Source organism: Petaurus breviceps, unplaced genomic scaffold (genome assembly GCF_028583685.1).
Source record: "Petaurus breviceps papuanus isolate PSGF00001 unplaced genomic scaffold, PetGlider_PUasm1.0 185, whole genome shotgun sequence".
Taxonomy (NCBI): domain Eukaryota; kingdom Metazoa; phylum Chordata; class Mammalia; order Diprotodontia; family Petauridae; genus Petaurus; species Petaurus breviceps.
The window spans coordinates 39,819,498-39,843,672 of record NW_027185797.1 but is presented as its reverse complement, the minus strand read 5'-3'; the positions used below and the strand labels follow the sequence as shown (position 1 = coordinate 39,843,672).

Genomic DNA, 24,175 nt, shown 5'->3' with positions numbered 1-24,175 from the left:
AGGTCTCTGAAAGGCTTATTACCTTCCTTAGCAAGTGGGGACATAGAGGCTGAGGTGGGGGAGGTCAGGTCACATGACATATCTGTGCTGTGGCTAGGCCTAGGCCATAGGGTGTCCGCTGGTTCCCAGGGCTCCTTCCACTGAATATTCCATCATCCCCAAAAGAAACCCGACTCACCATATACTTGGATGTCTTTCGCCCCCCAAAAGTCTTTTCCTTGCAGGGTGTTGACTTTGACGAAGTAGAAGCCAGAATCTCTAAGTGCAAGGTTTTTCAGGCTCAGGGAGCCATTTGCATACATAAGGACATGGTCATCGCTCTGATTCCCGAAGGACAGACATTGTCTTCCTCCAGGCCTAATGATACCGATCCTGCTGGTTCCATTCCTGTTCTTCCGGAACCACGTGAAAGAAAGGACATCCTTCTGGACACTGTGAGCCACGAGCAGGATGCTGCCCCCAGCTGTGGCCTTCTCAGGGATTAGGGTGATGGTCACCTGGGCCCATCCGGTCACATTCCAGGAGCTCAGAACGGAGGCTGAGAGGAGAGCGACGGTGTGTTAGGGATAGACGGCCCTTTGTTCCCACATTCAAGATCCCTCCCTTCAGTCCCCCTGAGAGTGGGATTGTTAATTAACTTCACTTAGAACAGAGAATGTCAGAGTTGGGAGAGACCTTAGAACAGGAAATGACAGACCTGGGAGCTTAGAACAGGGAATGTCAGAGCTGGAAGGGGCCTTAGAACAGGGAATGACAGACCTTGGAGGGAGCTTAGAACAGGGAATGTCAGGGCTGGAAGAGGCCTTAGAACAGGGGATGGCAGAACTGGGAGGGGTCTGAGAACAGGGGATGGCAGAGTTTGGATGGACCTTAGAACAAAGAAAGGATTTTCACATGAGAAGGAGACTTCAGTTCCAGCTTCTCCTTTTCCAGATGGGCAAACCTGAAGCCCCGAATGAGTTATAGCTAGGCAGGGGTAACCATTGGGATGTTTTCTAGGGAGTCAGGTTAAGAGAGCCAATGTTCTGGCCTCAGTGGGTAGAAAGGATTGGCTCTTGGCCTCATTAGCAAGATTAGCACAAGACAGGAAGCTACCAGCCCGAGCCACAGTCTGGACACGCTCCTCTTTCTCCCACTGTGGGTCTGAAAGTTTTTCACAAGATTCCTCCCCCTCCCCCCAATTAATTTTCTGTAGTGATTTGGTTAGGCAGCCTCCTTTCGTTCTGTCTGCCCCAGTTTGTATTCTGATGTTCGCCCCAGAACCAGGCTTGCTAGTCAGGTCCCCAGGCTCAGAGAGTCAAGTTCAGGGCTAAGATTCATCCTGGAGCCCTGGAATTCTTGTTTTCCCTCCTGGGGCTTCTTTCTATCTTTCCTCCCTTCCCTTCCCCTTGGGTTCCCTTTCACCTGTGAAAAAAACCACCTTCCAGGAGCCATGTGGAAGGAGCTGCCAGCTCAGGAGAAATGCCATCCAGTTTGGGGGTGGGTTTCTGGCCTCTTAAGGTCTCCTCTTCCTGGGGAGTCTCATATGCGCACCCCCTTTGCAGAGTACCTGTCCTGGTCTGTGTGTGTGTGTGTAGCAAGATTTCTGGGCATTGCTGTAAGAGACATTTCTATTTCCTGTCAACATCTCTCTCAGATCATTACTCCATCCATCCAATGGCCCTTCTAACCAGGGGAGGAAGTCTGGGACAGGAGAAGGACCTTCCTGGTTGAGACTGGGCTCTAAAGAGACTTGAGGAAAGTTACTCGCACTTCAAAACCCCAAATGAGCTCAAATTCCAGCTCACTGACCTCTTATACAAAATGCCTTTACTTCTCTAGCAGCTCTGGGAATGTCGGGGAGACTATGTCCTGTGAGTCCTTTTGGCAGTGTTGATGACAGGTCACGTTGGGCTTGGTGCAGTACTCTAACATCTAAAACAGACTGACAAGGAGGGAGGAAGGGAGGGAGACAGAGAGAAAGAAGGAGGGGAAAGGGAAGACAAGGGGAGGATAGGGAAAGGAGGAGAGAAAGATGGTGGAGATAGAGAGAGGGGGAGAAAAGGAGAGGAAAGGAAGGAAAAAAGAATAGATGAGGAGAAAGAAAAGAGAGCTGAAGATAGGGGAAAGAGAGAAAGAAGGAGAGAGAGAGCTAGAGAGAAAAAGAGAAAGGGGAAAGGGAAAGAGAGAGAGGAGAGAAAGAGAGAGAGAGAGAGAAAGAGACAGACAGACAGACAGAGAGAGAGAGAGAGAGAGAGAGAGAGAGAGAGAGAGAGAGAGAGAAAGCGTTCAGAGAGGTAGGAAGACAACCCAGAGAGAAAGAGCGATGCCCTGAAAACCTCAAGAGAACAGAGTATTAAGGAGGAAAGTGGGACCAACTGTCAGTCAAAGGCTGAAGGGCAGTGGAGGAGAATGAGGACTGAGAAAAAACGGCTGGATTTGACAATTAGGAGCTGGTCGTTAACTTTGAAGAGAGATGCTTCAGTGGAATGATAAGGTCAGAAGCTGGATCACAGGGAGTTAAGAAGAGAGTGAGAAGAAAGAAGTGGAGGCACCTATTGTAGATGGTCTTTTTTAGAAGTTTATTTACAAATTTCAGAAGAGATAGAGGATGATAGTCATCAGGAATAGAGGGATCACATGAGTCTTTTTTTCAGGATGGGGGAGACATGGCCATGATTGTAGGCAGGAGGGAAGGAGTCACCAGAGAGGGAGAGAGAGGGGAATGACAGAGGGGGCAGTCTGTTGGAGGAGATGGGATGGGATGGAACAAGATCTCTTGGACAGGTAGAGGGGCTGGCCTTGGTAAGGAGTAAGGCCTCCTTATTATGTGAAATGAATGATGGAGGAGAGAGGGGTAGAAAGCACCTGAGTGATAGGAGATGAAGAAGAAGGAGAAGAGGGAGCTCACACCGAATGGCCTCCATTTTTCCTGTAAAATATGAAACAAGCTTCTCAGCTGAGAGAGTGAGGGGAAGAGGAGCCATGGGAAGTTTGAGGAGGGATGAGAAGTTTTGGAAGAGTCATTGTGAAGCTCAGGAAAGAGACTTGATAAGGAAGGTGGAGAAGGATTTCCTTGCTGCTGTGAGGGTCCAGTTGGTGTTGTGTGATATAAATTTGTAGTGGACTTAGGCTGACCAGTGGCATGATTTTCTCCACCTTTGTTCAGAAGCACGTATGCAGGAGCAAAGGCTAGGCAATTGAAAACAGTTGCTTTTCTATCCTTACTAGTTTTTCCCTCACTTAAAACAGTTTATATCTAAACATTTCTATGTGACCATTATTTTTTCTAATAATTTTTAAACATCAGATTTTTTTTTCTTTCTAAAACTTTAGCATCTTTTTTTCAATCTTTGGAAACAAAGTCAGATCGCATGAGCTCACTTATTTCTTGAATCCTGGCCTTGGAGTCAGGAAAATTTGAGTTCAAAACCAGCCTCTGTAGAAGCAAGCACCCTAGCATACCCAGGGTGGCTGCCAACACAGGTTCTTAGATCTGCTTTTTTTTCTTTTCATATTTATTTTTTCTTAAAAAAATCCAGAATGGATCAAAAGAACAATTATCAAGGAAGTAGGTACCCAAAGCAAAAGCTGGAAGGTGGAGAAAACAATGCTTTGGGTAAGTTGAAGAGTCTCATTAATCACCCTGTTTCAAAAGGAATAGTTCTAGATAGAACGAAGCAGACCCATCTCTTTCAATCTAGTTTCTCCCTTCTCTGGCAATGCAGCTGGCCCTGCATGGGCTATGGATAAGGAGTCCATCAGTCACAGCTGATCAGTACTTGGCTAACTAGAAGGACCAGTCCCTACTGAGTCTTTTAAGGGTTATGGTCCCCTACCCTCAATTTTGTGACATGGTTTTGTTTCACTCCTTAGAATCACAGTCACTGCTGCAGACAACTGTGTCAAGCCTTTATAATGATCAGTGAATCCCCCCTGCCCCTTTCATGCAGCTGGAAAATAAAGATGGGCTGGGGGAAATTACCTGTCAAGTGATAATTAGCTAATACACTCACTAGATTTATACATTAAGGAAATTACATATAGAATACTGCAAAAACACAGTAAGACTGAAGTTTGCCCATTTCTGCTCAGGAAGGGCCTTGTGCCCCTTCATCCCCAAGCTTCACAAATGTTTTCCTAATTTCTGCTCCAGTCAAGGCCAACTGGTGACATTACTGCTTCCCCTCCTTCTGATCTTCCTTCTGTTCCCCAGAAGTAGAACTTCCAGATCCTTCTCTCTCAGATGCCATCTTTTTATAAGCCATCTCAAAGAGTTTTAATGATGCTTGTTGGAGAGTAGATGCTGCCTGCCTGATGTTTTCTCCAGTTTCACTATCTTTCCGAGCCAAGAGCTCTCTCATTCTAGAGATTTCTTCTTTTAGTTTATTGCACTCATCTGCTGGAAGTTGGTCTTTGAATTCTTCCATCTTTGTTTCAGTATCATGAATAATTCCTTCTGCCATATTGACAGCTTCTACACTCTCTTTCTTCCTCCTGTCTTCCTCAGCATACTTCTCTGCATTCTTAACCATATTCTCAATGTCATCTTTGCTTAATCCACCAGAAGACTGGATCACAATTTGTTGTTCACGTCCTGTGCCTTTGCCCTTTGCAGAAACATGCACAATCCCATTAGCATCAATGTCAAATGTGACTTCAATCTGTGGAACTCCATGAGGGGCTGGTGGAATTCCAATCAAAGTAAACTGTCCAAGAAGTTTGTTGTCTGCACCATCTCTCTCTCTCCTTGGCACACTTTAATTTCTACTTGTGTCTGACCATCAGCAGCTGTAGAAAACACCTGGCTCTTCTTAGTTGGAATAGTTGTGTTCCTATTGATTAGTTTGGTGAAGACACCTCCTAATGTCTCAATGCCCAGAGAAAGGGGAGTGACATCCAGAAGTAGCACATCTGTGACATCACCAGCTAACACGCCCCCCTGAATGGCAGCTCCAATAGCCACAGCCTCATCAGGATTGACAGCTTTACTAGGAGCCCGGCCAAAGAGTTCTTGTACTGTCTGCTGAACCTTGGGCATTCTGCTCATGCCACCAACCAGGATGACTTCTCCAATGTCACTCTTGCTGACTTCAGCATCTTGCATGGCTTTCTGGCATGGATCAATAGTCCTCCTGATGAGATCAGTGACAATGCCCTCAAACTGAGCTCGAGTTAGCTTCATGTTCAAATGCTTGGGCCCAGAAGCATCCATGGTCAAATATGGTAAGTTGATGTCAGTCTGCACAGAAGAAGAAAGTTCACATTTGGCCTTCTCTGAGGCCTCCCGTACTCTCTGAAGAGCCATATTGTCTTTGGTCAGGTCAAGTCCTGTCTCTCTCTTAAACTCCTTCACAATGTGTTGGAGCAAGGCCTGGTCAAAGTCTTCACCACCTAGGAAAGTATCTCCATTGGTAGATTTCACACCTTTCTGAATTTCCAGGATAGAAATATCAAAAGTTCCACCACCTAAGTCATATACAGCAATGATTTTTGTCTTCAGATTTGCCTAAGCCAAGGCAGCAGCTGTAGGCTCGTTAATCACTTGAAGTACATTTAGGCCAGATATTTGCCCAGCATCTTTGGTGGCCTGTTGCTGAGAATCATTGAAATAAGCAGGCACAGTGATAACAGCATTTTTTGCTGAATGTCCTAGATAGTTTTCTGCAGTTTCCTTCATCTTCATCAACACAAATGCACCTATCTGACTTGGGGAATATAGTTTCCCATGGGCTTCTAACCAGGCATCACCATTGGAGGAACGGATAATTTTGAAAGGAACATTTTTAATGTCTTTCTGCACTTCAGGATCCTCAAATCGACGTCCAATGAGGCGCTTGGTGGCATAGAATGTGTTGTTTGGGTTGGTGACTGCCTGTCGTTTGGCAGGCATGCCAACAAGGCGTTCATTGTCTGCTGTGAAGGCTACAACTGAGGGAGTGGTTCTGGCACCTTCAGCATTCTCCAACACCTTTGCTTGTTTCCCCTCCATTACTGCCACACAGGAATTAGTTGTACCCAAGTCAATACCAATAACGGCCCCTTTGATTGGTTCAGATGCTGAAATGATTCGAAAAGCCTCATGACTAAGGCCATTCCAGCCATCTTGGTGGAGGCCGGCAGCCGGGCCCTGTGAGGCAGGCAACGGCAGTGCGGCTGGCGCTGAGCATGGCGGGTGAGCGGGCAGGGGTCGGAGGCGAAGTCTAGATCTGCTTTTCTAAAGGAAAGCAACTCAAAATGGCTTAACAATCTTGCTTTAATCAAACATATGTCATTTACCTAGTTCAGGGGAAAAAGGTCAGCACCCCGAACGTCAGAGAATACAAACAAGTTACAAGCAGACAGAGAAACAGATCAGCAGACAGGCTTCCAGCTGTCTGACCATTACATCCATACCTAGTCAGTTACCAGAGAGGGAAGCATCAACATCTGGGATTTCAAAGCCGGGGGGCTCAACGGCTGCCCAGAGTCTCTTCTGGTCAAATCACACAACTCTTCTCAAAGTGAGCCCCAAAACAAAACCTCACATCAGGGTATATCTAGCCTTCTCCTGACTCTGAGAATGTCACAACCTTCTTGACCCACTGCCCAATCACAAAGTATCAAGGTGTGGGCATTCCTGAAAACCAAGCCTCCCACCACAGGCTCCAGGTTTGACCACATTCAGTCTATTAGGGGGCAGAATATATATATATATATTTGCCTTTTGGAGGGCATTTGGGGTTAAGTAACTTGCCCAAGGTTACACGGCTAGCTTTTTTTTGTGTGTGTGTGGGTGTTAAGTGTCTGAGGCTGGAACCAAACTCAGGACCTCCTGACTCCAGGGCCAGCACTTTACTCACTGTGCCACCTAGTCACCCCAGAGTATATTTTCAAATCAAGTAAGGTTCTCAGATTCACTTAACACTATCAAAGGGCCTGGGGCAGGGAAGGTCTTAGATTCCCATTCCCATAACAGTCTCTTACTAGCTATGTGACCCTGGGTAAGTCATTTCACCTTTGCCTCAGTTTCCTCAACTGTAAAATGGAGATAACAGCAGCACCTTCCTACACAGTTGTTGGAAGGATTAAATGAAATAATATTTGGAAAGTGCTTAGCACAATGCCTAGTAGGAGATTTTAAAAAAAATTGTGTTTATTTTTATTTTTTGAAATTAAATTATGTATTTTTAGTTTTCAACATTTACTTCCATAAGTTTTAAATTTTCTCCGTCTCCTATCCCACTCCCTCTCCAAGACAGCTTGTGATCTGATATGGGCTCCACACATACATTCCTATTAAACACATTTTCACATTAGTCATGCTGCATAGAAGAATTATGACAAATGAAAAAAAAAACCATGAGAAAGAAAAAGCAAACAAACAAAAAACAAAACAAAAAAGAAAATAGTCTACTTTGTTCTGCATTCAGACTCCGTAGTTCTTTCTCTGGATGTGGATGGCATTTTCCATCATGTGTTCTTTGGAATTGTTTCAGGTCCTTACATTGCTGAGAAGGGTTAAGTCTATCAAAGTCAGTCATTGATGATTGTGGCTGTTACTGTGTACAATGTTCTGCTGGTTCTGCTCACTTTGCTCAGCATCAGTTCATGCAAGTCTTTCCAGGTTTCTCTGAAGTCCTCCCGATCTTCATTTCTTATAGCACAATAGTATTCCATTATATTCATATACCACAACTTGTTCAGCCATTCCCTGATTAATGGGCCTCCTCTCCATTTCCAGTTCTTTGCTACCACAAAAAGAGCTGCTATAAATATTTTTGTTCATGTGGGTCCTTTTCCCATTTGTATGATCTCTTTGGGATACAGCCCTAGAAGTGGCATTGCTGGGTCAAAGGGTATGCACATTTTTATAGCCCTTTGGGCATAGTTCCAAATTGCTAGGGGCTTTTTTTTTTAAAAAGGTCCCTTTGAACCAAGCTATAATTTTCCCCTTGACTCACTTAACATCTTAATGACTAGCTAGTCCACAGATAAAAATAGCATTTTTTTTCCTGATAGTATCTTGATGGTGGTGTTTCTGACTTGATTGAGGAGAGGGTTCTTTTTACTGTCTTCAGAGTGCAGGCTAACCCCACTCTCTGGCCCCATTTTCATTTCCTGAACTTAAAAGTTGACTCTGGAATTATTATTATTATCATTTTACTTTTTGGAGGGCAATTGGGGTTAAGTGACTTGCCCAAAGTCACATGGCTAGTGTGTCAAGTGTCTGAGGCCGGATTTGAACTCAGGTCCTCCTGACTCCAGGGCTGGTGTTCTATGCACTGCTCCACCTAGCTGCCCCTGACTCTAGAATTCTACCCTAAACCAAACTGCATTTCATGGAGGCTGAGTCCATTCTGAAATCTAACCAGAACCCCTCCTACATCACCTCTACTTAGTGGCATCCAGCTTTTGCATGAAGATCCCTAGAGGAGGGATCCCACCACCCCCTGAAGCAAACCATTTCATTCATGGACATCTCTAATTGTTAGGAAGTTTGTCCTGACCTAAAGCCTAAACCCGCCTCTAGGGCCCCCAAGGGCCAAGCAGATGAAATCTCATACCTTTTCACATGAGAACACAGCTATGGTATTTCCCCTAAATCTTCTCATCTTCAGTTCATTCAGTTGACCATCTCTTGGTTTGAATGTGAGATTCTTGTCTAGATACTGCCCCTGTTGTCTCTCTTTGGATGTTCTCCAGCTTTTTAAAGTTCTTCTAACACCGTGTGATGAGATGGAGGCCGGAGTGAGCATCCTGCACTGTAACTGTCCACACCCATGGCTTCCCTACCTGGAATCTCTCCTCTTTCTCAAGGGTTGTTGTCAGCCCTGACAATGGCAGCCCTACCCTTTAAAAGTAAAAGTCTGTGCCCCTCTCACTTACAGGTCCCCTAAATATTTATTAATCCCCAAGAAAGTAATAAGTAAAGTCCAATATTTTGCTCTCTTTCTCTCCCTCTCCAGCCTGCATTCAGCAGCAGGGGAAAGGAGGAGGAGGGAAAGAGATATCAGCATTTCAAAGGAATGTCTTGCAGTCCAGCTGCAGTTTAAAGCTTAGAGATGTCAGATTACTCACACACACTCATTCACACAGAGACAGAGAGAGACAGAGACAGAGAACCTGACAGGAAGATTCAAAAGCTCACTCTGTGATTTCTGGAATCCTCGGCACAAATCACATTTTCTTGGCCCTCAGATAGATGCCAACTAGGGCCAGGTAAGATTGCTTTGAGATAGCGTAGGCACAGATCCCCAAGTGCAGGGGGAAACTGGCCCATCCTTTCTCCTTGAGGTCTTGAAGACCGAGTGTTTTTCAGTTGTACAAAAGATATTCCAGAAGTGAGTCCTGCCTCTCTGGCCCAGGAGCACAAGCTCAGAGTGGAACACTGGTCTGTGGAGCCTGACCACGCAGAAGTGCTCTGTGGGTACTCGAGCTGGGGAAGCCCAAGATGGAATGAGACTGACCCATTAGCTTTTTGGAGGGGGGAAGGCAGGACAATTGGGACCTGCACAGCTAGTATGCCACCTAGCTGCCAAAGGTCACTGTCGTCGCTGCTTTTCTGTGACACTGCATGAGAAAAAGCCTTGCCTAAAAAAATATATGTGTATATTTTTTTAGACGCAGAGATACTTGTCCCTAGGCAGGGTGTCCCGTCCATGTGGGATGTGTTCCAGGTCTATTAAAAAATAGACTGGATTCCAATCACAGACCGGAATAGTCCAACCAAGCCTTCCTAGGTGCTTGAATGAACCTGATGTACAGGACGAGAGGGAAGGGGTAAAGGGAGTTTACCAGAACTCCAAGAAAGCTTGAGACCACAGACTTATCCTGACTGGCTCGACCAAATGATGAGGGATAGCTCCCTCTAGGTTCAGCAGGAATTCTGATCTTATCTAAGACCAGAAAACCTGCAATAGAGTCTGGAAAGAATTCAAGGTCTCAGGCTTAATTGGAGTGAGAGTTGTAGAAGTTTATTGTTATGCTTCTATAAGAAACGGGCAAGAGTCCTTTAGGGGACCTGCAAGTGAGAGGGGTACAAGCTTTTACTTTTAAAGGGTAGGGCTGCCATTGTCAGGGCTGACCAGATGGAGGGAAGGGACTTCAGTGCATAGATAAAGGTTAGGGCTGACTGAGAGGAACTTGTGACTTCAGTGCATAGATAGTTTAGATGAGATTTGGGCCAGACAGGAGGACATTAAGTAAGAACAGAGGAGTCACAAGGTGTTGCCTAGGTGAGTGCAGATAGGGGGAAGGGGCAGAGTTTGAGGCTGGGAAAGGGATTTTACAGATTACAATTTTACAATACAAATTGCAGTTACAATTGTACAAACTGGTTTTACAAATTGATTTAGACCCCAGGTACCCCATCAGGAACGTTGGCAAGGTTCGATTGATCATCTCAGGCTGCATTGCAAATCTGACTCACAACAGAAGCAATTCTGAGGAGCCTAATCTATAAGTATATTCATGGCACACATCAGATCAATTATTATAAAAATCAGAAGTCCCCCTTCACACAGCAGGATGGTGTTCTGCCCTGCAAGTACTGACCTTCAGAACTGGCTGGATTCTGCGCCGGCATCAATTTCTCTAGCCTGACATAATCTCAAGCAAGATCTGTTTTATGCCTTTATGACATGAAGTATCTGATTTCTTCCTTTATGGCCATCTTTTATCTTACACCAGGCACCAAACTCCATTTATCTTTACTCCCTGGAATCCTGAGACACAGCTTTCCTTATGCATTTATTCAACACCCTTTCGGTGCCAGACCTTGTGCTAAAAACACTATAGCTCCTTCCCCTAGGGACTTACAGTCTATTGGGATGCTTCCATTTCTTCCTCCTCCTCCCCACCCAGGATTCCTACTCCCTCCTGATTGATTGAGAATACCTCTCAGGTTGTGGAATCCAAATGCCTGGCACACATTAGGTGCATAATAAATGCCTATTCCTTTCCCTGGCTCATGAGACAATCTCTCCAGCCTCCCCCTCTCCTCTAAGTTGAATACAGCAAACTTTTTGGCTTTGCTTGTTTTTTTGGGTCTCTGAATCCCTGGCATCTAACCCAGTGCCTGGAATTGAGTGATGATAGAATCAGGATTCTTGGGTTCAAGCTTGCTGTGTGATGCTGGGCAAAGCATGTCCTTAATTGATCCTCAGTTTGGCATCTGTAAAATGGGAATTATTATACTCTCACCCTCTCAGTCAGGTGAGGGGCATGGCAAAGCTGGGAACTTTTGCAAACTAGAGAAGTGGGAGGATGGCTACTGTGATGGATATTCCTAAACCTCAGGTTTTCCATCTATAAAATAGGAGAGTAGGTTAAGTCTGACTTCTTTTGCTAAGAAGGATGGCTGAGAGTATTCCTTGGCAGAAGGGATATGGAGAATCCCAGATAAGCCTGGAAGCCTGGAAGACCAAAGGGCACTGGTTCAGAGATGACACAGAGCAGAGCTGCTGAGGAGCTGGCATTAACAGCACCAGCTGAGTGACAGTCAGTCACCTCCTCTTTACCCTTTTCTGGACTTGCCGCTATCTATTGGCCCACGGTTCCAGCCTGGTGAGAGCCCACAGTGGGCCCAGGCCTTGGGGAGGGGACACCCTTTTTCTGGGACCTTGGGGCTTCCCCAGGCCTTGTGAGAGAGGGAGGGCCCTCTCAGGGCCACCAGTGTCCTTTATGCTTCCATTCCCTTTCTGCAGATGAGGGCTTTGGGTAGGGAAGGAAAACCAATCTCAGGGGCCACTGGGACCAGGATGAAGGAACAGATGGAACTTTCCTTGGGAGCCTTCCTGAGGAATGGGCACTGGAAAGGGCTTCTGCTCACAGGTAAGAGAATGCAAGGCCCAATCTCCTTTAGGAAGACAGAAAGGTTTATGAGAGCTTGGTGTGGCAGAAAGAGGGTTGGATTGGAGACAGATCAGAAGACAGGTTGAATCCCTGCTTTGTGGTGCAATAGCTTTGGGACCCGAGGCAACTCACTTTCCTTCTCTGGGTCTCAGTTTCCCCTTGTGTAAAAGGAGGAGGGCTCAGTGATTTCTAAGACCCCTTTTCCATCTTTAATCCCACATAATCTCTCAATCTCACCCTAGGAGTCAGGGGTGAAAGAGAGAGAAGGAGCAGCCCTCTCTGGAGCCCATTCCTGCTGTGGAGGTGGGGGTGTCTGGACACAGCCCTGACTCCTTGAAGCCTCCTCCTAGAGGGCAGAGGAATGTTTCCTCAAAGGTCAAGGACACAGGAGAATTTGTGTATGGTAGATACTGAGTGTGATGGAGACTCAAAGGAAGGAAAGGAGCATTTGTCAAGGGCATCCTAGAGGAGGAGGAAGCATGAAGGATCACAGAACAGGAAGGGGTTTCATTTTGCAGAGGGGGAAAGTGAGGTACAAACTGGTGAAGTGACTTGTGTAGGGTCACATGCATAGTAAGCATAAGCAGCAGGATTTGAACCCAGTCCTCTGGGTCTGAAGCCAGTGTTCTTTCCACGGTACCATGAACTCACCAAATGATCTGGATTCTTCTCCTTATCAGCTAATTGACCAGGGGCAAGTCACTGACCTTCTTTGAACCCAGTTTCCTATATCTGGGATAACAACCTTTATCCTATAGGACCTTAGGGAAAAAGCAATTTTCTAAAAACCATAGTATTGTATTCATATGAATTACTGGTACAGGGATGGGGTAGGCATTTGGGAGAAAGGGAAATGGCAGATGATGGGACCAGGGCTCCATCTGGCATCCTCCAGCAAGCAAGGCTTGGAGATAAGGAGGAGGAAATGAAGGAAGTCAGCTTGAGGCACAGGGTGATTGTAAAGGAATAAACGAGCAATAAATTTGAAAAGGTAGATTGGAGTCAGCCCATGGAGGATCTCTATGCCTAATGGGGTGGGGAGCCAAAGAAGGTTCTTGAGCAGAGGAGAGAGAGGATGCTGATAATGCTTGTCCCAATCCATGTCCTAACTCCAAGCATCTCTTCCCCTCTCCCTCTCATCCCTTCCACCCTTCCTTCTGACATTCCAGCATTCCTTCTGAGTTCCCAGCTTCAACTGACACCTGCCCAGCTGATCATCACCCCTATCCCGTCCCAACCCATAGAAGGGGAGAACATCACCCTCTCGGTCCAAGGCTTGATGGAAGACGATCTCATGTCCTTCAACTGGTTCCGAGGCAGCAGCACGGAGCTGGACGAGCAGATCCTCACTTTCCGAGTAATTTCTGGCGCCCAGTCACCGGGGCAGGCGCACACCGGGCGGGAGACAGCAGGGGCGGACGGCTCCCTGTATATCTCCAGCGCCCGAGTCGATGATTCCGGGACCTACACTCTTCGCAAGCTCCTCCTTCAGTCAGAAGGGGTGTCAAGCAAGGAGTATCGCATCTACGTGGTTGTGTATGGTAGGTGGCGCTTGCCAGCCTCTCTCCTTCTCAGGGTTGTCCACCCACCCTGTCACTGTGCTTCTGTCTTATCGGAGGGCTCTCTTACCTGGAGAGTGGCATTGGAGTGCAGGGAGAGAAGGGTCCTGGGCTCTCTCTGCTTGGAATGGGAAAGGAAACTTCATTTACTTAATGGATTCAGTAATTTATGAAGAGCCCTGTGTTAGGGTTTGAGGGAGACACAGAGTTTAGGTGTAAAGCACGATCCCTGCCCTGCGAGGTCTCCCAGTCTAGTCGGAAGTTAAGACACATGCAGAAAAGTGCAAGACATACAAATACAAATGTTATTGCTTAAAGCTACACTAACACTTTTGGGACACTGCATGATAAACATCGGAGAGGTGTAAAACAAAGGTCTGTGAGAGGTGTACAAGACAACGTCTTTCCCAATGGGGACTTCAGAGAAGGCTGCCTGGAGGAAGTGTCACCATGAATAGGACTTTAAGTAAACATGCAAAGAGGGGCATTCTAGACTCAAGGAATGAGCAAAGGCAAGGGGGTGGGAGAAGCCCAGTTTAGCTGGAACACAGTTCCTTGCAGGGGAATGGGACCTTGAGCTCTGGGAAGAGGTGTTTGAACTTTACATGGGGGTGGGGGGGATAGGGAGCCACCGACCAAATGAGTCAGATCAGTCTAGCAGGGTGAGGCATGTAGAATGGAGGTGGGAAGACTGTCCCATTAGCCCAGGTGGTAATAAGGGTCTGTACTTAGGTGACTGGTGCAAGAATTGAGAGAAAAGCATAGCTCCCAGAGATGCCGTCGTCCTTGGTAATTGTCCAGAGGAGAGAAGGGTCCCAGATCAGCCCAAAGTTGGGAACACAATGGGTGGATTGAGTGACAGGCCAGGCAGAAACAGTGACATCACAAAGAGACAGGCTTTAGGGGGAGAGATCCCCCAGAGCGTCTTGCATCCTTCTGGGAACATAGTCCAATGATCCTTTATCGCCCCTCCTCACTCCTCTCAGCCAAGCCTCACCTTACTCCAGGGAGTCCTCTCTGACTCACAAGGGTCAGTCACTCTCTAAGCTCCACCAGTACCATGTGTGCTGCCCCCTGGGCATCCACCTAGGGTTCTTCTGTATTTCTTTTGCATGTTCTGATTTACATACGTTGTCTTCTCTATTAGAATATAAATTCTTTGAGGGCAGGGTTTTTTTTTTTTTTTTTTGGCATCTCCAGCACTTAGCCCTTAGGGAGCACTAAATACATGCTTGTTGATGGTTGAGCTTGAGTCTGTGAGCACCTTGAGGGCAGGGAGGGGTACTGAGAGCCCAGGGTCTGGAGTCAGAAAGTCACTCTTCATGACCTGCTTTGGGGTTTTCTTGGCAAAGATACTGGAGTGTGGTTTGTTCATTTCTTCTCCAGCTCATTTTACACATTCTTCCTAGTCCAGAAATTTTGTGAATTAAGGAGCCTCCAGCTCTTAAGGGGCCTCATGGTTCTGTTGTTCTATGTTCTCAGGGTAAGACAATCTGTTTTCTTTTTTCTAAGTTCCCTTCCATCTCTCACCTTTTATGTTCTAAGGTTTCTCCCAGATCTGACACCCCATGTTCTGTGTTCTCAGGTCTCTTTCTAATGTGACATTCCATGTTCTAAGGTTTCTCTAACTCCCTGTGTTCTATTTTTAAGTGCCCTTTTGGCATTGACATTCCAGGTTCTAAGGGACTTTCTAGCTCTGACATTCTATGTTCTAAGGTTTCTTCTATGTTTGACACCCCATATCCAGTGTTCCAAGTTCCATTCCAGCTCTGACATTCCACGTTCTAAGGTTTCTCTGATATCTGTCATCCCATGTTCTGTGTTCTAAGTCCTGGTTCCTGTGATTCTTTGATCATCAGTCTCTGCCTTCCTGCTCTCTCTCTTTTTTCCCCGTCACAGAGAATCTGACCCAACCTGATGTAACAGCCAGCAATTCAGCACCGGTAGAGAATATGGATTCTGTGACCCTGAGTTGCATCACCCCAAGCAATGATGCATCTATACAATGGTACATTAACAAGGAACTTTTTCTGGGTGGCAACCAGGCAGAGCTGTCCCCTGATCAGAGGAGTCTCACTGTTCCCATGGTGACCCGTGCTCATGGGGGGCCCTATCAGTGTGAGGTCAAGAATCCAGTCATCACCAGCATCAGCAACCCATTTCTCCTGGACATCACTTGTGAGTAATCCTTCTTACCATTGGGAATGAGGGTTGTCCCTGACTGGTTTGATATGCAAGTCAAAGAAAATGTAGAACTCCTAGAATTTTTGGCAGGGACCTCAGAGGCCATCCATAGTCCAACACACACTGGAACAAGAATCTCCTTCATTGCAGCATCTCTAACAAATGTCACCTAGCCCTTTGAGGACTTCCATGGACAGAGGACTCACTACCTGTCCATAATCTAGAATGACAGAATGTCAGATCTAGGTGGGGTCCAAGAAGTCAACTAGTTAAACCCCTTTTAAAGCACCCTTGAGAAGTGTCCAAATAGCTTCTGCTTAAAGGTATCCAGTGATGGACTCATTACCCATTGAGGCAGTCCATTCCTCTTTGGAGCATCTCTGGACACTCTCCCTTCTATCAAGCCAAAATTAGTTTCTGTGCAACTCTCTCCATCCCCTTTTCAGTCCTACAGTGATTCTGGTTCTTCCCTTTAGGGCCAAGAAGGATAAGTACAATCCTGCTCTCATCTCTTAGAACAAATATTTCAGTCCTCTCTCCTTAGTCTGAACCTTCTCTTCTCCAGGACGAACACCCCCAACTCCTTCTACCACTCCCTGCCAGGGCCTGGCTTCAAGTCCTTGCTTATGTTTACCACGCTCTTCTGGACATGCTTCACCTTGTCCAAGTCTTAGATCAGATTCCAGAATGGGGCCACCAGGTATTTTCCATGGTGTCTAACCAGGGTCATGGGTTGACATGTACATCACCAGGGAAGGGCAGCTCTCGGACAAAATCCCAGGTTCAGTCAGGTACTGGATATGGCTGCCAGCAACAAAATCAATCAATTCCCTATATAATGCTGGGCTGAGTCTCTGTCCCTCTGTGGGTCTCAGTTTTCTTTTCTTTTACTAAAACGAATGGGTTGGAATTTAGATGACCTGTAAGTATTCACTTTTAACACTCTGTGTTCAGTGGAGTGCATGGTGTAACATATAGAAGGCCAGCTAGGCTCAAGTCCTGCCTCTGACAACAGAGGCTGTGTGGTCCTGGGCAGGTAACTTAAACTTTCAATATTTTATGCCACCCTCTGACTCTAAGTTACAAAGAAGTTGCCAATCTGCATTAGTAGAGGGAATTCCCCCACCTGGGAGTTCCTTTTGCCAATGAAACCACAGGTCCTCTGGGTGGCTCTTCTTATCCATATGTCCTATGGTTCTATGGTTCCTCCCAGTTCTGACATTCTGTGTTCTATGTTCTAGGTTGCCTTTCATTTCTGATAGTCTATATTCTTAAATTCCTTCCGGATCCAACATTTTATGTTTTCATATTTTAGAGGCTCTTCTAGCTCGGAGATTCCACATTCTACATTTTAAAGGCCCCTATCCTAGCCTTGACATTCTATTTTCCAAAGGCCCCCCAACTCTAGAATTTTGTTCTAAGGTTCCTTTTAGCTCCAAAGTTCCATGTTCCATGGTCTAAAGCCCCTCCCAGCTCTGACATTTTATAGCTTAAGGATCCTTCAGCTCTGACATTTTGGTTCCAAGGCCTCTCCCATCTCTGATACTCTGGGTTCTATTTTCTTAGATCCCTTCTATAATTCTGGGCATGAAGTTAAATCTGAGGTATCCACTGGTCCAGGCAGGGAAATCTGCTTTGACAGAGGTGCTCCTGGGCCACAGATTTCTTCCCTCATCATTTCTGATCTCACTCCAAAGGGTTTTCATTCCAGATGGTCCTGATGCCCCCACGGTAACCGCCATGGAACCAGACTCCATCTTTCTTGGGTCCCAGCTCACCCTTTCCTGCTTTGCCGCCTCGAACCCAGCTGCCCAGTATGAATGGATTTTCAATGGCACCGCAGGCCCTTCTGGTCAGCAACTCTCCATTGCTGCTGCGTCTCTGGATAACTCGGGTCTGTACACCTGCAAGGCCTCAAATGCCCTCTCAGGACTCCAGAGCACAGCAGATGTGGAGATCTCTGTCTCTGGTGAGTGGCTGTAGTGGTGGTGCTCAGAGCCCCCAACTCTCATCAGGCCACAGTCTGGGATTAATAATGATGCTGGCTGGCATTTGTATGGGGTAGTAAGGTTTGCCAGAGGCCCTACATGTGTTATCTAAACTCAAGCTGTTATCCAGAGTGCTAGCTGACTTTCCCACGTTTGCCGACCAGGCTGCCTATGATTTCCTTCACTTCATGGCTAGCCCAGGGCCTGGCATGTGGTAGATGCTTAATGATTGTGGACTGAGGAGAAATGCTGGGTTCGAAGTCAGAGGATCCTCGTGCTGACAGCTTCCCACCTCTGACTTGGGCCAGCCAGGCCTCTCAGTTCTATTCAGCTTCCCTGGGATTTTCCCAATCAACATTGCCCAGTCGGGACACAATTCTCCTTTGCAACAGGGCAGGGCCTATCTCTTCTTTTATACTCAAGTGTCTGGTCCTTAGAAAGCCCTGAGAAATGCTTTTTACTCACTCACTCATTCATTTATGAATGGGACAACTAGGTGACACAGTGGACAGAGTGCCAGCCTCAGAGTCAGGAAGCTTTGAGTTCAAATGCAGGTTCAGACACTTCCTAACTGTGTGACCCTGAGCAAATCACTTCATCCTGTTTGCCTCAGTTTCCCCATCTGTAAAGTGAGTTAGAGAAGGAAATGGCAAACCACTCTGGCATCCCTGCCAAGAAAACTCCTGACAGGTCCCTGAAGAGCCAGACAAGCCTGAAAAAGAAATGCTTTTCCTTCATTCACTTGTTCAGTTTCCTCATTTTAAAAAAATAATAGGGTTGGACTCCTGAAGCGTCCTTTCCAGATTTCAATTTACCAAACATCTTTGTCACCCTTATTTTGTATATTAAAAAATGGAAACTCAGAAAGAGATGTAGTCCCTTCCCTGTGGTCACTCAGCTAAAAAGAGTCAGAGGTGGGGTTGGATTCTAGAATTCCCGATCCCAAGTACAGTGCTCTGGTGAGACTGATGTAATACCAGAGGAGAGATTTCTGGCTCACACTGGGATTAAAGCCATTGGCCCGTCTCAACTGAGAGCTCATTGCTGTTCAGTCATTTCAGTCGTGTCTGACTCTCTGTGACTCCATTTGGGGTTTTCTTGGCAGAGATACTGGAGGGGTTTGCCATTTCCCTCTCTAGCTCATTTTACAGATGGTGAAACTGAGGCAGAGTTAAGTGACTTGCCCAAGGTCACACAGCTACTAAGTGTCTGAGGTCAGATGTGAACTCAGGAAGGTGAGTCTTCCTGACTCCAGGCCTGGTGCTCTGTGCACTATGGTGCCACCTGACTGCCCCAAGAACTCCCTAGGACCACAAAGGATTATGAGGATAGTTGAAGGACCTGGGGATGTTTGACTTGGAGAAAAAATGATTCTGGGGTATGGCCTGGTAGCCATCTCCAGGTTTTTGAGGGATTGTCCTGTGAGGAAGCCCTCAAGGAGCTGCCTGGCCCCAAGTCAAAGAGGTGGGAAGTTGACAGAGCTGGGGTTTGGCCACAGAAGAGTCATGGGCAGAAGTTACTCTTTGGAGTTAGGACCTAGAGTACCTAGAGTTGTCCTAGGTGGAAGGGGGGCCCATAGAGGAGGTGGGTCAGACCTCCTTGGAGGCCTTTGAGCAAAAACCAGATTTCTCCTAGTCAGGGACATTGTAGACAGGAGTGTTGCTCATGTATGAGCCAGACAAGATGGTCACTGAGGCCCCTTAGGATGCTGAGATCCCATGATTCTGGGATTGTTTGAACTCTGATGTACCTTAACCATAGTGAAGTTAGTTTCCTCATTTTATGGACTGAAGCAGGACCAAGATCACCTTCTGTACATAAGAATGCTAATGTGGTAGCAGAAAGAGCCCTTGCTCTCTCTGGGTCTCAGTTTCCCCATCAGTACGGTGAAGATGTCAGAAGAGATGGCCATGACAATGTCTTCCAGAGAGGGGTCTACTCGCTGACAACTACCTACTTCTTTCAGGAGCACAAAGGCACTGATGCAGGCTATCCAATTTCTTCAAACCTAGAATGCCTGTCTTCCTTGTAGGTACCATGCCCCAGCCCACCATCACTGCCAATAATACAGTGCCAGTGGAGAACAAGGATTCCATCAGCATGACCTGTGTCCCTCCCCGGAGCACTATCGCCATCAGATGGTATAAGGATGGTGAGCTTCTCCCTGGGGGCAGCCAGTGGGAGCTGTCCCCTGACCAGCAGACCCTCACTCTGGATAATGCCACCAGAAATGCCACGGGACTTTATCAGTGTGAGACTAGCAATTCCGTCATCTCAAGTGTCAGCGACCCTGTCACCCTCAATGTGGACTGTAAGTCTTTGCATCTCTCTACTAGGACATCTCCCTAAGGTCATGTCAGCCATGCCTCTGTGGTAGAGAGGCATTTCTGTCCCTTTGGGATGGCAGCATGGGACAGCGGAAGTAGAGACAGAGGACCTCTGCCGCTTACCACCTGTGTGACTGGGAGAAAATTCACCCCTTTTCAGTCTTAGCTTGCTCTGCAAAGTGAGGGGGCCTCTGAGGTTCCTTCCAGACTGAGATCCATGTTTCTTTCTCTTTTGTATGGTCTTTCCCAACTCTGGAGGAAATATGGCGGCTGTCATCCATGGTTGAAGGCCTCTAAAAGGGAGAGGGATTTTACTTGTCCTGCTTGGCCCCAGAAGGCAAGCTAGGTGGAGGAGGGAAACTGGTAGAGATTCAAATTTGGGCAATATGGGAAAATTCCGAAATCAGAACTGAAAGCATCATACTCTGCCTTGGGACATAAAGAGGCCCCCATTGGTGAAGACCCTTTTAACCAAGTTTGGATCACCATTTGAGGGGATTTTGTAAAGGCACTTGAGATCTCTACCAAGTAGAACATTTTATGTTCTCTATTCTAAGGCCTCTTTCACCTTTGAAGCACTTTGTTCTAAACCCAAATCACAAAAATGACATTTCCTGGGGCAAACAACATGTGCATTTATAAAAAGTATTACTTCAGTGTGCCTCACTGGTAGCTTGTCTCTGATGGGCCCAGGGTGACTGCCCTTACATCCCAATCTTCTGGAAGTGGTATAGGAATGGGCTTTACTTATTGCTTTCTTGGGGATTACTTGTCTTGCTTTTGTGACATAAGTCCTATTCCTCAGGGTCACCTTGTGTCACTGGGTGGTAGTTCTCTTTCCTCCTCTTCCTTTAGTTCTATCCCATGGGGATTTCTCTTGTCTACCCCAGATGGTCCTGACAAACCCATCATAAACTTTATGGATTCTACTTTCACCGTGGGCTCCAACCTCACCCTCTCCTGTTTTGCTGACTCAAACCCACCTGCAGAGTACATGTGGGTAGTGGATGGTGTCCTTGAGTCCCCTGGCCAGTACCTCTTCCTTCCCAGAATCTCTCAGAATTCTTCTGGGTTGTACACCTGCAACACATCCAACTCTAACACGGGCCGACGGAGTGCCACCAATGTGAACATCCAGGTTTATGGTGAGGAGCCTATGGCTCATTCATTCATTCAACAATCTATTAAAAACCTACTGTGTGGGTGTAGCTAGGAGGTGCAGTGAATACAGCACCTGCCCTGGAATCAGGAGGACCTGAGTTCAAATCATGCTTCAGACATTTGATACTTACTAATTGTGTAACCTTGGGCAAGTCACTTAATCCCAATTGCCTTGCCTTTCCCCCTCTAAAAAAGAACCCTACTGTGTGCTGAAGAGTAGACTTAGTGCTATGGAAGACATGAAATTTTTACTTAATTCATGAGCTTAGTCTAGTAGGGGATAGAGGTGAGATCCAAAACAGAAAACTATAGTCTCTGCTATGCCAGTGGGTCATGGGTCTATGATTTTGTCTATGTGGTTAATCTCTTCTCTAATGGAGACTGCAACCACTTCTAACATTTTTAGCTTATTGTCTTATCTATAGTTTTCCATGAACACTCCAAAAGAGGAACTAATAGACCAGTCCAATCCAACTTAATTCAATTCAATCCATTTCAATATGTATTGAATATGGGCAGCTTGATGCCACAGTGGATAGAACAGTGGGTCTGGAGTCAGGAAGACTCATCTTCCTGAATTCAAATCTGGCTGTGTGACCCTGTATGCCTCAGTTTACTTGTCTGTAAAATGAGCACGAAAAGGAAATGGCTGAAACTACTCCAGTATCTTTGCCAAGAAAACTCCAAATGGGGTCATAAAGAATTGGACATGACTGAAAAATGACTGAAAGTCCATTCCATTCCATTCCATTCCATTCCATTCCATTCCATCCCATTCCAGTAAAGTCAAGCCCAATCAAATCCAACCCAATCTAGTACATCCCAGTACAGCTTGGTCTGGTCCATTCATTTAATGGACTAGTTCCATACTGGAACTGAGTAGAGACTTTTAATCAGTGTTTCTTGAATTGGATTAGTTTGGCTTGTCTAGAAAGCCATCTCTATTAAGGTGGCCTTCACTTTTCCATAGTTCTTTGGAACTCAAACAATTTGGATTCTTCTTTGGTGATAAAGGAGCTCTCTGATTCCCAGCCCCATTGCAGAACCCAGAGAGCTCTGGGATTCTAAGGTATTTATTAGGTAAGCCTGGATGTGGTCTTTGGCTTAGAGTTCATGGTGCTGATGGAGTCACCTACACAGATGGAAGAGACCTTAGAGGTCACCAAGTCCAACTCCCTCCTTTTATGAATGATGAAATTCAGACACAGATCAACTAATTAACTAATCAACATTTATTAAGCACCTATTGTGTGTTAGGCACTGTGCTAAGCACTGGGGATACAAAAAGAGGCAACAGACAGTCCTTGCTTTCAAGGAGCTCATAGTCTAGTAGGGGAGACACTGTGAAAACAAATATATACAAAGCGATGCATGGTAAAGTGACTTGGCCAAGGTCACATGGAGATATGCCAGAGGTAGGATTTGATCCCAGCCCTTCCCTCTGATTTCAAAGCCAGGTTCCTTCCTATTAATAGTGCTACCAGCACCTGTTGAACAGGTTATATGCAATAGGATGGTTTATATTAACTGCTGTAAAAGTGACCACCTAACAGGATAAGCACACCAGATTGGTGGAACCCAAGGAAACTGTGAAACACAAGGGCCGGGTCATTACCAAACTAGGGGGATAAGCAGAAGTTCCTTGAAGGAACTGACCTTTGATCTTTGGGGATTAAAGGATGGGGTGGAGCGGAAGTCACTAGGCATTCATAGAATTTAGAGCTGGAGGGGACCATCAAGGCCATTTGGTCCAACCCTTTCATTTTATAGAGTGGGGAAACTGAGGAACAGATTGAGGAAGTGATTGTCCAAGGTCATGAAGGTAGTAAGCATCTGAAATGGGGTTTGAACTCAGGCCCTCTGACTCCAATTCCAATGCTCCTTGCATGCTGAATGGGGGGAGGGATGGAGGATATGTGGGGCATAGGAAGACAAGGTAGGACTGGGGGAGGAGCAGGTTTGCCTGGAGTATGGGGTGTGCTAGTGAATGGACCAATGTGATATAGAGACTGTGCGCTGTCATGGAAAGAATACTGGGTTTGCAGCTGGAGAACCTGGGCTTAAATTCCTCCAATTATACCTGTGCGACCTGGGACAAGATAATTTCCAATCCCTGGGCCTCTGTAAACTGAGGGAGATGGATGGGTCGCCCTCCTTGGTCTCTTTGTGTCTGATTTCCTGTGATCTCTCCTACTACCATTTTCCTTTGGAGCTGTCCTGGGCCAGAGGGTCTGCTAGTGGCCCCAGTGCTGTGGAGAGAGCCCTGAACTGGGAGGCAGGAGGCATGTATCCTGGTCGCAGTTGGACCCCCTTCCTGGGCTGCCCAGGCCAATACCTCCCCTCTCTGGGGATCAGCTGTCCCACATTTAAGATGAGAGAGTTGGTCTCGATGGCCCCTATGGCTTCTTCCAGCATAAAGGTGTTTTTTACTTTGGGGGAAAACCTTCTAGTCTGGGGTCCAGAAGGAAAAGCTGCCCAGAAATGGAGTCTGAGCTGAGCCTTGAAGGATAATTCCAAACTCTTCACTATCCATGTGCTTCCCTTTTCTCCCTCCCAGAAATGCCAGATAACCTACCTACAGACTTCAGGATCTCCATCTCTGCAGGGGGCATTGCGGGTATTGTCTTTGGGATCCTGGTTGGAGTGGTGCTAACGTCCTTGGTGGGCTACTTTCTGGGCATCATGCGAGAGCAGGTAAGAATGGTTTCATTTCCAGCTGGGGAAACATTTTCAAGGGGTAGAAGTGGGGAAGAGAGTCAGTCTGATGGGTGAAGTCTTAGACTGGGCCTGGGGAGGAGAGCAAATGTATCAGGAGAGAGATCTGGGGGTTGGGTCAATCAGGGAGGACAGAGATGGGCCTGAAGGACAGAGAAAAGGTGAAGAAGATGGGAGATAAATTCTCTATCCTTTGTGCATGGGAAGGAAGAGCAATGGTCAGAAAGAAAGTGTTAAGGAAGAAATAAGCCTGGTTGGAGGAAATGGGTTGTGAACAGGTAGGTGAGGCTGGAACAAGAGACCTTAGAAGCCTTGAATGACAGGCTGAGGTCATTGAATGTAGCTCTCCCTGTCTCCCTATGCAGAAACCTGAGTTCCATTAAGACCTCTCTCTCTCTCTCTCTCTCTCTCTCTCTCTCTCTCTCTC

The 24,175-nt window shown here is 46.5% G+C and overlaps 2 protein-coding genes across 2 annotated transcripts in view; one reads left to right on the top strand and one right to left on the bottom strand.

The window, feature by feature from the left end:
• The window catches only part of LOC138161923 (carcinoembryonic antigen-related cell adhesion molecule 1-like), a 332,874-nt gene that overhangs the window by 60,017 nt on the left and 248,682 nt on the right, over positions 1-24,175 (bottom strand). The window lies entirely within an intron of this gene.
• LOC138161559 (carcinoembryonic antigen-related cell adhesion molecule 5-like) lies at positions 6,148-24,131 on the top strand. The gene is made up of 8 exons (XM_069088295.1): positions 6,148-6,154; positions 12,984-13,355; positions 15,273-15,551; positions 17,269-17,526; positions 19,578-19,856; positions 20,763-21,017; positions 23,591-23,727; positions 24,114-24,131. Exons 1-8 carry the CDS (start codon positions 6,148-6,150, stop codon positions 24,129-24,131), a joined length of 1,605 nt encoding a protein of 534 aa, XP_068944396.1.

Bases quoted from the DNA above. Each gene is read 5' to 3' on its own strand.
- LOC138161559 (XM_069088295.1), top strand. The intron at 15,552-17,268 runs GTGAGTAATCCT...TTTTCATTCCAG, and splicing joins ATTTCTCCTGGACATCACTT to ATGGTCCTGATGCCCCCACG. The intron at 17,527-19,577 runs GTGAGTGGCTGT...TCTTCCTTGTAG, and splicing joins TGTGGAGATCTCTGTCTCTG to GTACCATGCCCCAGCCCACC.